This window comes from Rousettus aegyptiacus, unplaced genomic scaffold (genome assembly GCF_014176215.1).
Source record: "Rousettus aegyptiacus isolate mRouAeg1 unplaced genomic scaffold, mRouAeg1.p scaffold_m13_p_3, whole genome shotgun sequence".
NCBI classification, from domain to species: Eukaryota; Metazoa; Chordata; class Mammalia; order Chiroptera; family Pteropodidae; genus Rousettus; species Rousettus aegyptiacus.
In genome coordinates, this window is record NW_023416306.1 from 163,739,713 (window position 1) to 163,753,587 (window position 13,875).

The following is a 13,875-nucleotide window of genomic DNA, read 5'->3' on the forward strand; positions in this document are numbered from 1 at the left end:
TACTGGTGAAAGTCTATGACTCTGTAAGAAACCCTTTGTATCAAGAATCAGCAAAATCGCTTGGGACTTAAGCCTTTCAATGATAATGTCCAGAAGCTCTGAGGAGAGAACGAAGCGGCGATACAGCATTGGCATGGAACTCATTAAAACGGGAGTGTTTTATTACACATGAGAGAGTTGTCAAGGGGTGGATAAATTTGCTTTTTGGTAGATTAGAGGTGTTTTGTGGTATAGCCTTTTTATGTGACTGCACTGAGACCAAAACTCATAATTTAAGCATTATAGTTTAATAAACATTAAGCATTAAATTCTATAACGTCAAAGAATTTGAAAAGTAAAATAAATCTTGCAGAAATATTGTTCAAACTGCCTAGTCTAATACAGGAAAGAAAGATCAGCAACTATTCAAGGATAACATGAACATTCGAACAGGCAGAAAATCACAAGATAGACCCTCTAATTACTATGCTCAAATGATCCTTCACATTCTCTATATAATTTTAGACTTTGGACATGTCGAAGAATCCTATACTTTCTCTTTTTTAAAGTTATCCCTAAAACCTCTCGAGAAGGGGAATAGTTATAAAATGACAAATGATATTTCCAAATTATTTGTGTGTATCTCAGATATTTGTCGAGAGTTACTCTATTTTAAAAAATGAAAAGATGTTTTGTGACTCATAAATGAGAAAGGACTAGTATCCGAAGTACATAAAGAACCCCTATAAATCAATATTAAAAAAACAGATAACTCAATATTTTCATGCAAGCCAATAATATGAATAGGAAATTGACAGAACAGGTAACCCCAACGGCTAGCAGACATGATGCTGAACTTTACTAGTAATCAGGGAAATTAAAATGACAATAAGATACCATTTTATACCCAGCAGATTGGCAAAACCAAAAGAGTTTGATAGTAAGTGTTGAGAATACAGACGGAAAAGAATTCTAATGCAGTGATAAGTGAAAATGCAAAAGACCACTTAGGAGGCAAGTCACGTTGCTACATACTCAGCTACACACTTAGCTACGACCCTTCCATGCCTCTCCTATGTATATGTGCCCTGCAGACTCTTGCCCATTTGTAGATGAGAATAGTCACTGCAGCACCATTTGCAATAACGATAAATGAGTCCATCAATAGGAGAATGATATATAAATTATAGGATACTTACATGATAGAAAAAAACCGTTCCAAGAACAACTTCCCTTTCTCTGTCTATATTTCCTTGCAGAGGAAGCTCTTCTGGAGTAATTTTCCCAGCCTCTTGCCACCTCTTTACCCATTCCTCCTAGAAGCATGAGTTATCTAATTAGTGCCCCCTCCTCCTTTTCTTCACAAGGGCCGCCTGACTTTGGGGGGCATATACAGTGCTCTGCTCCCCATGTTACAAGGACAGCCTCATGGGGGGAGTCCCAGGCTAACTACACAGCCTGTGACTAGAAGGATAAATCTATCTAACTCTGCCTGTGTTTAGCAAGCCCACCCCTCCAATAGAGCCATCTCACAAATAAAGCTGATATTTTTATCCCCTACTCTCTGACATGTCTATTTCTCAATTTATTCTAGACGGAAAAAGAGAGTGCTAGTTATTGTGCCCCCTTAAACCCCAACAGAACATTATACACCAGGGAAAATAAAAGAAAGATAGGTGCATTAAGATGGACAAGTCTTAAAAATATGATACGGGAATAAGCAATTTGCATGTAGATGAGGTTTAAAAATATACAAAATAATACTATGTATTATCTAAAATACATAAACCTGTGTCACAAAGTATAAGACACACATGAATGATTTTAAAAATTCAGGATAGCGATTCTCTCTGGGGCAGAGGAAGGGAAAGGCAATCAGGCAGTGGTACCCGGGGGCTTGAACGGTGTTTGGAATGAATGTGTTCTTTCTTAATCTGGGAGGAACATATATGGATTTCTTCCCCCTGCCTTAAATATTTCATATATCTATACACACACGTGCGCACACACACACACACACACGCATGCACAGAGAAACAGCAGAGGTGCGAAAGCTATGTGAGCCACGTGCCCTGTCACACTCAGGCCCTGTCAGCTCTTTTCCAGAACCCCGGGAACAGGGCCAGCAGGAAGAGGCATTGGCTGTGCCTGGAGAGAGATACTAAATGTAGTGCTGGCTTCCACGGTTTTATTCTAAACAGGAGTAAAACCTATTAAACGATAGAATCAGGGAGAGTTAGGAAGAACAAAGCAAAACAGGCATCAAAAGGGTGGAATTACTAGCAGCAAATCGGAGCGAGGCTTCTAGAACTTACTTTTGTCAGGATGAAACCTAAACTATTGCCTTTTTTTAAATAACGAAATCTTTTTACTAATTACCTCTGAAGGAAGATTCAATAAGTGCTCTTAGTAATACATTTCAATGTCTTATAAATCATTAGAAAGCTTAATTCAGTGGAAATTTTAAGTCAGTATATTATGACGACTTATGGTCTGAAAACACACAGAAAGGAGATAGTCTATGTCATTTCTCGACTCCCTCATCCAAATCCTTGCGTCATAACCACAATAATAGGACAGTCTACAAATCTGTGTTGCTTCATTCAAAAGAATATATCTTTTTAAAGCTTTTGTGCATTTGATTAAACTGTTAATTTTTAACAACTTCCTTCCTCCAGAAGAGAGGTATTCAAATGATAAATCCTTTTTGGACTGATGCATACATGGGCCTCAAAATTATTTTTTCATGTCTTGTGTCTCCAATGAAGAGGAACAATTGAAGACTACCTAGCATTACAAATCACTGACATTTAGATATTTGGTCCTTAATACCATTTTACAGTATGTAACCTAAGGATGAATAAGATGTTAGAAAAGGTAGCTGACCCCTGATTGAAATGACAGATAGAATTTAGGAAATTCTCCAGTGAAAGTCTGTCACATTTTCTGCTGCATCTGTCTACAACAGCCCAGTGGACTCATCAGTTTCTTGGACCCAGCATGGGCTCAGGAAATATTTTTTGAACTGAATTTAACTGAAAATTAAAATCAAACATGGAAAGATGGTGGGGATCCAAGAAAGGATACTACAACCCACTAACATGACTGTGTACTGGGAATGCTTAGAAAACCTACACATCTTGAGGACCCTGACGTCTGTCCTTAACCTTCATCTTCCTGTTTACAATATCTGCAACCTTATAGAAGGTTCCATAAGTAATATTAATACAAAATAAACATATATGGTATGATATATAGGATATAATATACAATATGTACTATTGGTGGCATCTGTGAATAATGCATCGTCATGCCCCTGTTGACCTTTCTAATCTCGCCTTAGCTCTTCGTCTCACTCATTGCAATCCACCTTCTGGTTTTCTCTTTCATTCCTCAATCCTGCCAAGCTCATACTCATACTAGAGCCTTTTCAACTGCTTTTCCTCTTTTTGGGTGGCTCTTCTCCCAGATGGCAGTCAGCTTCACATCATGTAGGTCTTATTCAAAGGTCACCCCTCAAAAACGCCTTCCCTAACCTCCCCTCCCATTCATTCTCTCATTTATTCTGGTTTACTTTCCTTATAGCAGCTAATAATGCTATCTGAAGCTAATCTGTTCATGCACTTATTGCTTATCTTCTTACAACCGAACTTGAACTCCTTGAGAGCAGGGACCTTGTTTGCTTTGCTCATGGCTCTAGCCTCAGCATCCGGAAAGGTTCCAGGTACACCGTAGGTGCTCAAAAACCATTTACTGAATGGATTAATAAAAATATGCCCACCCAATGTTAAAAAGCTTCTACGACTATAAAAAAAATGCATTCCCTATTCTGGCAAATTCGAAATCTTTCATACTGGGTTTACTTAAAAATGGGGGAGAGTAGAAGAAGATGGAATACTTACAAGTTTTAGAGAGAGCTGATGTCACTGAGAAGATCACTGAAGTGAATGCTGTTATTTAATTTACATGTTTTAATCACACCGATCTGATCCATTAAAAACTAAAAATAAATCCTTTCACTATTTTTACACTAGGCCCTAATTTAATTATATTCTGTTGCTAAAGCTATTTCATTATTTTTTTCTATCCAAATTACCGTGTACTTTTCCAGCAATGATATGAGCTATCTCAATATGTCACAGGTATTCTTGTAGTCTGAGAAATAGTAAGAGGTGAAATGCAATATGAACATATTACTGAATAAAATGCCTATGAAATAGAATTCCTTCTCTCAGCCAGAAAAAGGAGACAGAACACATTAGGTCAGTCATTAGGGAGTAAAAGCCCCACAAACAGAGCAATATCTGCATTATGCGTGAATCCGAAGCTCCTACATGTCTCCTAGAATTTGAATAACTCTGTTTTACTGAATGCACATATAAAGGAGAAGGCTCTCCCTTAAAAAACAAATTTGAAAATCATTCGAACACAATTTCACTGGCGGTTTTCAAATCCAACTATCGTGATGTATTTTGTCTAAGTTAGATGTAAAACTCCTCATTTCTCAAGCTGACCTGCTACAACTAATAGTTTGTAAAATGATGAACAACCCCAGAACCATAAAAAATATTCCACTTTTATAAAACCAAAGATCATTCTGTCTGAAATGAAGTTTCATTTTTAAAACTTCATGCATATGAAAAAATACACGGGCGCGCGTGTGCCAAACACACACGCGCGCGCGCACACACACACACTCAGACTCCTGGAAGCCATTGTCATTTTCCATGAAAGAAAATGTTACCTGGATACAGCGGTAGCACAAAAGTGAAATACACACTGTCAAAGAAAGGCTCTTTTGCTATTTGGCAAAGATGGAGCTTGTTTCCATATAATGGGAAAGAGACACAGGGAGGGAAAATTCAGTTTGCAAACCAAGAACACAGGTTTTTAAAAACTTAGACTTGTGAAAAATATTAGCATTTCAAAAATCAATGTTAGCTTTGGATTATGCTCAGAAAATTACAAGAGACAAACCAGAATTATAGAATTAGGGCATGTAAATAATCACGATATATCATCTACTTTCAGGACCATTTCTACAGAAATGCAGAATTTTAAAATACATTGACTGTGGTTAAGGAAGCATCTCAAAACAAACATCTCTTGTTTGCACACAGTGGGACAACAACTCAGCAGGGGATGGGACAAAAGTCATAGTGTCAGATGGGTCCCTTTGTTGGGGTGGAGACAAAGATTCCCAATATCGCCTTCGGATTCAATGATATGCTTACTTTTTGCTACGTTCCTTGGTCAAAGTAAGTCACAAGGTCAGCTCAGATTCGGAAAGTGGAGAAATAAACTGCGTCTCCAGATGGGAGTGAGTCAAGGCACTATGCAAAAGGGCTTACCGACAGGAATGGGGAGTGTGGCCGTCGTGACAACCCACCACCATCATCTCTGAAACGCGCGCTTTTCCAGCGAAGCGGGCCTCTGAATAAGGAGATTTGGGGATGGAAGGGAGATTCTTAACTCAGTGAGTCCGCTGCGGTTACCAGAAGAGCGTCTATCCTCACACATGCACACGGGACGCGGGCACCTGCGCTTCCGCATGTACAGCCAGGTTCCAGAAGCTGGTGAGGAGCCCCGCCCCGCCCCTACGCGCCACTGAGACGCAGATCACGTAGGGGAAGTGCTGTACAGCAGTGTGAGGTGGGCGACACGTGCCTAGCGTAAAATGAGGGATGCGGAAACTATTGTCACAGGCGCTGCGAAGAGGGGACCATCACTGAGGTACGGACTGATCAGAACGAGTACTAGAGGAGCATGGGGCAGGGCTCGTACAGCAGGGTGTGGAGGAAAGTACACCCCAGAAGGAAGTTATGTGCAAAGAGAGCACTGGGAAAAGGCTGTGATATGCTTAGATAACCAGTTCCTCAGCAGAGAAGTTAGCAGAACCCAGGAGGAGATGGGGAGCAGAAGACAACCAGCCCGGAATACTGGAATAAGGAGTTTGGGGTTCAGCCTGTACACTTAGGTGTGTGGCCTCGCTACCTGGACTCAGGTGACAGGAAGGGAGCTGACAGCAGAAAGACACTGAACAAGAAAATGGCCTTGGTGATTGAACGGATTAGAGGAAAGACAGAGAAGAAAAAATACAAGATGACTGCAGGAATGAATCTGAGGAAACCATGGCATCACTGACAGAAACAGAAGGAGCTGACGGCAGGACAAGGATAAGGACTGTCACCTTAAGTATGATGAACTGAAGGTGACAACAAGCAACTTGAAACATTTTCAGCCATTTATTGACTGTGAGTCTTTGCAAACAATTATAAATACCTTGCTAAGCTCAGTTTTCTTATCTGTAAAATAGGAATAATAATGATGTACAACCCATTAGGTTATTATGAGGGCTGAAATAATGACACTACCTGGCACCCATTAAAGCATTAAAAAAATGACAGATACGTCTGCCATCATCATTATCCAGTTTATCATTTGACAAATAGCCCAGTAATTCTTTTTTGTCACATGAACTCATGACTATCTGATAAACCTCTTATCAGGTCTTCCTTTTTTCCTCCATACAACAGATAATTTAAAACATTCTATTCTAATGGCAGTCCTTATAAATTTTCCACAGCGTTTGGGTCTGGGCAATTTATAACCTGGAGAAAGCTCAAATTCTATGACAAATTTATCACTGCAAACCATTAAAACTAGTATGTCAGCTGACCCACCTGGATTAGATGTGAACATTTGATGGCTGTGGGTTTTCCTAAGCATAATCCAATAGGTTTAAATTGGGCTTCTTTACACTGAAATAATCGAAAGAAAAATATTGTATATGATTTGATGATAATTTGTAACATGTTAATGGGTTCCTTTAGGATAAAAGGTTTCTGTTTTGCTTTATTTGTTTTAGACATTAAAAATAAGATTAAATAGTATAAGATTCTACAGTAATAATGTAGCCACAAAGAGAACATTAGCAATGGGTAAACGGAGAAGGTAAATCCCAAGTAAGTCTGATAATTTAATACTGTAATTATTAGCAATACTGGAAAATGATAAACACAAATATTTATCATGTACTCAGTAGGTGCTTAATAAACATTTGTCAAATAATACTCAATGAAATTGATAAAAACAAATTGCTTGCTTTTGCTTCATTTCTTACCATTAGATCACATGTACTATTAATTATAAATTTCTCTAAAGAGTAAGTAAACGGAGAATCAGGGTATTTAAAAAGTCCTTTGGAAGAGGAGACTGAAGACCAGGGCGGTTAACACACTTGTTTGAGTCAGCTCCTCCCTAAAATAGGATCCGAGCCTGAGCACGAAGGCGAAAAAGAGGGGGGCCGTGGCAAAACGCAAGCCAGCCAATTTTCTGATTTGTTTAAAGGTCTAACAAAAGGTTGAGACGAGTAGATGGATTCTGAGAAACGCGTATTTCAATTATTTAGGCCATAAATGTTTCCCATTACGATGTTTAAACAGTTCAAGACAGGCTAAAATATGGGGGAGAGGGGTTGTTTTTTGTTTTTTGCCATTAACACTCACATTTTACAGTATTGCAATATGAAGTTTTTTGAAATTTTTATCAAAAGACTTTTATGACCAAATTTTCAGAAATCAGAAGGAAAGAGGTACAATTCAGCTAGTGTTTTCAGACGTCCACAGCCTTAGGTTTGTGAAAAGGGTTATAGCCATAGATTACATAGCTCTATTTTTGACTGTGAAAATTTATATGCTGTCTAGATCTTTATTCCATTGAAATTGAACTGGAAAAGGCCCTTCTATAAAATGATTCTTTCGAAATCTGTAAACTGTAGTAGCTCTGACTGATAAAGAGATTCAAAAATCCCTTTCAAAGGGTGCACGTGGAGAAATATAAAAGGGAAAGGCAATGATGGGCATGCGGATCTGTGTTTCCAGTCGGGAGTTAGATTGTCTGGGTTAACACCAAAAATACTATTTGTTAATGTGATCTTAGCCAAGTTACGCGGCCACTCTGTGCCTCAGTTGCCTAATCTGTAAAATGGGGGTGGGTAACAGTAGCCACTTCAGAGGGCTGTTGTGCAGATAAGACGAGTTAAGTCGAGCGAGCATTTAGCACAGGGCTCGGCGCACGGTGAGCACTCGGTGTGTGTTAGCTATGCCGTTCGCTTCCTCCACCTACTCACTCACTAGCTCCATCTCCTCTCCACGCTTTGTCCACGCCGTTCGCTCTCCCTGGATGTCTTTCCTCCCAAGGATTCTTCGACTCCTAACTCCGTTCTTAAGTTCCTGGATTGCCCTGGCTGGAGCTCAATCCTCTCCCTGATTTGTTCTTCCACAGAAGGTACCATTTTCTATCATCTTACAGTCATCCCGTGAGACTGCCCCTGCCTGATTTGTCCTTGTAGACCCCAAAGTACCCTTCTCAGTGCCTTGCACATGGCACTTGCTGAGTAATTATTCATGGAATAAAGCAATATATATATAGAGAGAGTTGCTTTCTATTGCTTTACCAACCAGCAGCTGGCACTATCACTATTATTAAAGAAAAAAGGCTGGTCTTAGGAGGCTAGTCAAATTACAAAGTTGAGGCAAATATCATGACTGCCTTTTGGAACAAAGCATAATTTATGAAATGCGAAACTAATTCGAAAACTAAAAGAATTTATGGAACAAAATCAGCACAGCATAAATCCTCAGATTTAAAATAAAGACAGCTTGGTCAATATCCCCCGACTGGGCAGGACGTAGCATGGCTGTCACCTCTCGGGTATCTATAGTGAAGAATAGTGGACCTTTCACGGTGAATATCCATTTGGCTGCGGCAAATGACTCTAGCAGTCCAAAACGTTTTATGTTCTCCTGCCTCTTTCTCCGAGATAATCTAGACACCTTCATAAACATATTAATAAACAGTGAGCACCTACTATAGGCCAGGCATGGTGTTTTTATACACATTCATCATTTAATCCTCCAAACAACTCCATGATCTAGATCCTCTTTAATATCCATAGTTTATAGATAAGGAAACTGAGGCACAGAGAAGCTAAGTAACTTTCCCAAAGTCTATTGTTCAGTTCAACTAATTTTATTTCGATTCATCTTCCCACATTTACTGTCCTGTATAGGGGTGCAGTGGAGGTCAGTGTAGAATACCTGGGATACTCAACCGTTAGCGGGGAAAAGAGATCTAGAAGAATCCTCTCAGGTGCAATCTCGTCTGGCCTGGCCTGGCTGAGCAAGAAGGGCCAACAGTGTGAACTGCAATAAATTTCAGGGGTCAAAGATGCTCAGCAAGATAGAAAAGCGTTAGTATGGGACAAGCCTTCACGGTAATTGGGAAAATGCAAGACATTGGACATGCTGAGCTGGATACACACTGTAGGGATAAGGAGAAGGTGAGTTTGCAAAAGTGGTCCTTGGGACCACATTTTAGTGCATTCTCTACCCTGCAAGAGGCAAAATCAGGTAAAGCACAAATCTGATCATGTCACTTCCCTACCTGAAACATTTCAGTGGCTTCCTATTGCCCCCAGGATAAAGTTCAAACCTCTCAACAGTTTATCAGGCCCTACAAGAGCTGGCCCTGTCCACTTCTCCAGTCAAGACTCAGCACTCATTCTTCTAGCTCCAGTACAGCAGACTAGCTATACTGAACAACTCTGTTACTCACAATGGCATGCTCTCCTGCTCTCCGGCAGATGCGCCCTGCCTAAAACACATTCTCCCTCTCTTTGCCTGCTCTTCCCATCCTTCAGGTCTCACACTGGCTATCACTTTCTCGGCGCCTCTCCCCAGCCTGTATTAAATCTCCTTCCTGTATATTCTCACAGGACGTTGTGGTCATCTTTCAGGATTAACCATCTTGAATTCTAATTGTCTATCTCCCCCACCAGACTATAAACTCCCAGAGAGCAGGACAATGACTGTCTTACTTACTTTCATGTACTCCCAATGTCTGCAGTGTAGGGGATGCTAACAAATATTTGTTTCCAAAACAAAGACAGACAGAAGTACACAGGGCAGCACCATCTCCTGTAGCGACTGGGGGGCATGTTGCCCATTAAGTATGAGGTGAGAACCATGCACACAATCAGGAGACCAGGGACGATTTGGAGCTACCACTAACATCTAGAGAGGGTCTAAATTTCAGGCACTGATTTGAAACCTACACACACTGGGTCCAATAGTAGCCGCAAGAATATAGGTATCTACTGAGCAGCCATGTTACTTCGGGTGTCAGCAGCTTCCCTTGGAAGACGTGGGAGTCTGGCTCTAGAGTTTTCACCTCGTGGGGAGAAGCAGGAAGAATGACAGAGATGAGCGAACACAAGGATTCAGAAAAGTTACACTACTACCTCTTCAGAACCGATGTGAGCCTGCTGCTGGGGGGCGGGGCGAGTCAAAACGACGAGCTAAATAAAGAGAACTGCAGACGCTGTGGTGTGATAGAGAACACGGCAAAGGGGAAACCACCCAGGCGATTTTGTCTTAATCATTAACGAAAGTGTACCTCGCTCACATTTTGGATCAGGCTTGGGGGGGAAAAAAACTAAGGCTACTACTCATTTTGTGATAGCTTAAAGCAAACAACTTCTAGCAGTAAATACTATGGAGCAAGCCAGTAAAATAAATAGAAATGATGTCCAAAGTATTTAAACACGAAAACTTGGGGTGGGGAGGTGGGTAAGGGCTGCACAAAGCAAAACAGATATAATACAAGGCTAACCAAACGAAACCTAAATCCAATAAATAGGCATTGCCGTGCACCCTGGAGGACTGCCAAGGACAGGATTGCAACAAAGAATGCTTCTGCCGCCAGTTTGGAATACTTCAGGTCCAGAAAGGCTGACGGACGGCTGCGGCCACTGCTGAGTGACACGGAGAGCATGGGGTAGAGAGGCAGCAGATCAGATGTTATTTAAGACTCTATAAACCAGGAGTCCCCAAGCCCCAGGCTGCAGACCAGTACCTGTTAGGAACGGGCCACACACAGCAGGAGGTGAGCGGCAGGGGAGCAAGCGAAACTTCATCTGTGTCTGCAGCCGCTCCCCAGCACTAGCATCACCGCCTCAGCTCCGCCTCAGATCATCATCGGGCATTAGATTCTCATAGGAGCACTGGTCCCTGGTGCAAAAAGGTTGGGGACCACTGCTGTAAAGAAACACCAGAACCTTCCCCTAGCAAGACACGATCAGGTAGCTCGTTCCTACTCTTTGTGCCCCATACACAACCAATTGTAAGAAACAAGTCCAGGTCATAGATGAGAAATTTGCAGCAGCCTTCTCTTCTCAATTTGTGGATCAAAGGACCATTGTAACTACGTCCAGGCTACCATCCTAGTACCTAGGGTATGGAGATGAACCGAGTCTATGCAGCCCAAGTGAAACAAAGCATGGGCCATTATCTGTGAACCTAGATGCTGGGGACAAGGTCCCGGGCTTTGGTGCTGGAATCGTTCCCTGGGTTAGAGCTTAGCTCTCCACTCAGTTTTGGCCTAGAGTAGTCATAGCAGTAAGAGCGATAATTCTAGTCGTAACAACCATCACCGTCGCCACAAGTCCCCCAGCCTGAGCATCCATCCTGTGCCAGGCACAGAGCTAGGCCCTCTGCATGTGTCATTCCTGAGAACCCTCCCAAAGACCCATTATTATCTTAATTTTATAGTGCTCACTCTACAGAGAAGGAGACCAAGGCAAATAGAGATACTTCTCAAAGGTCTCATAGCCAATAAGCAAAGGATCCGAGACTTAGAACCAGACAGAGTTATTCCAGAACATGCCCTCTTAAACAACAGACTTGGCCAGAAGCCCAGGAAAAGAGGGCAGATTGTCAACAAGCACTTATTAATTGTTAGCTCTGTATATACTAGGAACTAGGCTAGGTGAAACTGGGGTGAGATGGTTTCTTTAAAACAATAATAATAAAAAGGAAGACTAACTAGAATTCCTTTAACTTACGCTGTAAAAAATTCTTGAACTTTATTAGCTTTTAAAGAAAAAAAGGACTCCTACTCTTTAATATCTGCCATATCTACCGGGCAAATATTTAGGTTGTTCAAATCCCAAAGGAGAATAACAACAACAACAACAACAACAACAACAACAACAACAAAAAACAAAAAAAAAACAAAGGAGAGTTGATAATATATAGCTCAGGGGCTTGTTTTTGGTTGGCAGTACCCAAAATGCAGACTTAGCTCCAAACACTGGGAAACCTAAGAATCTGAAGTTCCTTAGCATTTCCTTAGCGTAGCATTGCTTTTTCCTCAAAATTTATATTGCTCTCTTTATCGAAATTTCTGTACATTAATGTGTGCTTTTTCTTTTTTTTCACATGACCTATTTTCCAATGGGACTGAAGGGGAAAAAAATCACAAATGCATATTTAAAGCCGCAAAAATATTTAAATTCCCCCTATTTTTCTCATACATTTATAGGGCTTTCTATCTGAGATAAAAGATAAAAACTCGTGTGCGTGATTAATTGTGATGATGAAAGAATGCGAGGCAGTTGCTTAAGAAACAAGAACAACAAAGGAATAAACTACCGCAGGCATCACCGGGACTGGAATGACACTGCTCTGTGTACTTGATTTCCATGGCAACTAGCAATGGGAAGATGAATGTTTCATAGTCACTCTGCTCTGCAGTGCATGTCTATAAATCAAACTTGCATAAAGAGCACAAGATTTCTGCTGTGGGCTGTACTCGGAGCCGGTTTATTTTCCTGTTACTGTATAATTATGGAAGAGAAGCACAAAACAATGAGGTCACTTTTAGTGGGGAACAAACTCTGAAATTGCTAATACACCCGCAGCATAGGATGCCATTCATCTAGCAAGAAACGAGGAGCAGGCACTCGTTTGCACCGGCTGAGGACTGCCTGCTACGTGCCTGGGGTGCTCGCCCTCCCCTTAGCTGTGCTCCGAAATGTGTGTAGGAAGGAGCACCTTAACTAGCTGCCTCAGAGACGGTCCAGGGATGCATTCTGAGGACTGGGTGGAAATGCTATTCCACGTTCAGTATAAAAGTTTATTAGAGGCTGAACAAGCATACACTTGTTTTTATTTACACTGAAAATGGCTCATCGCGTAGAAGCTAGGGTGGAAAAATAATGTGCTTGCACTGAATTGGGGGTCCGAAGACCTGAGTTTTGATGCAGGTCTGCGTAGCCACAGGTAAGCCATTAAGTTTGTCGACCCTCCATCTTCCTAGCTACAGTGTAGGAAAGATGGTGTATGGGACTGGTCCAGGCTCTGCCACTGTCGCATTTCATGATCCTGTAATCGCTAAATTTCAAAGGTTTGTATCTATCCATCAGATCTGGCCAAGGACATTAGCTGTGTTGTCCCTAAAAAAGATATACCTTACACTGTCATGCTTTTAAATCCTATACTGACTAAAGCACCCAATTAATAATGTTTTGTGATTTTACCATCTACTGAAGCCTCCTCTGACTGGTTTCAAACTTCCAAACACAGAATATGCTGTGGAAATTTTAACAACACAATCAAGGTTTTAAAAGTTAAAAAAATTTTTTTTTTTACAGAGAATCCTACACTGATTTTTATAATGTTATGGAAAATATTTATATTTAAATAATCTTCCTGTTTCATAATGGGGGTTGCCTATGAAGTCCTGCCAAGTGGGAAGCACCCTGCTTCCTGAAGTCTGCTGTGCTTGGAGACATGCTAAGGCTCTCCTGGAGTCCATCTTTGGAACAGTAATGCTCCATGAAAGTTTGTGGAACAAATAAACAGACGAACAAACTCTGAGTAATACCTTTGCTACGCCTTTCAGCAATCTTGTATTCCCTTCCTCAATCTTAAATGTTTAGGCAGATTCAAATGAACGCATAAATACCCCCGAGATAGACAGGCAAATGCCTGAAAACCAGATATAACTAGGTGAGTATCTCTTCTGTGAGTCTGTGAGTCTTTACAAAAATCC

General features: G+C 41.0%; 1 protein-coding gene across 7 annotated transcripts in view; it reads right to left on the reverse strand.

Annotated features, from left to right (window-relative positions):
• The window catches only part of EFCAB11 (EF-hand calcium binding domain 11), a 302,187-nt gene that overhangs the window by 257,118 nt on the left and 31,194 nt on the right, over positions 1-13,875 (reverse strand). The window contains exon 6 of one of the 7 annotated variants that reach the window (XM_036238449.1): positions 3,777-6,740. The exons of the other annotated variants lie outside the window; for them this stretch is intronic. Within the exon in view, the coding sequence (XP_036094342.1) occupies positions 6,701-6,740 (40 nt within the window). The 3' untranslated portion in view covers positions 3,777-6,700. Of the gene's footprint in view, positions 1-3,776; positions 6,741-13,875 lie in introns of those variants that run through there. 7 annotated transcript variants of the gene reach the window in all.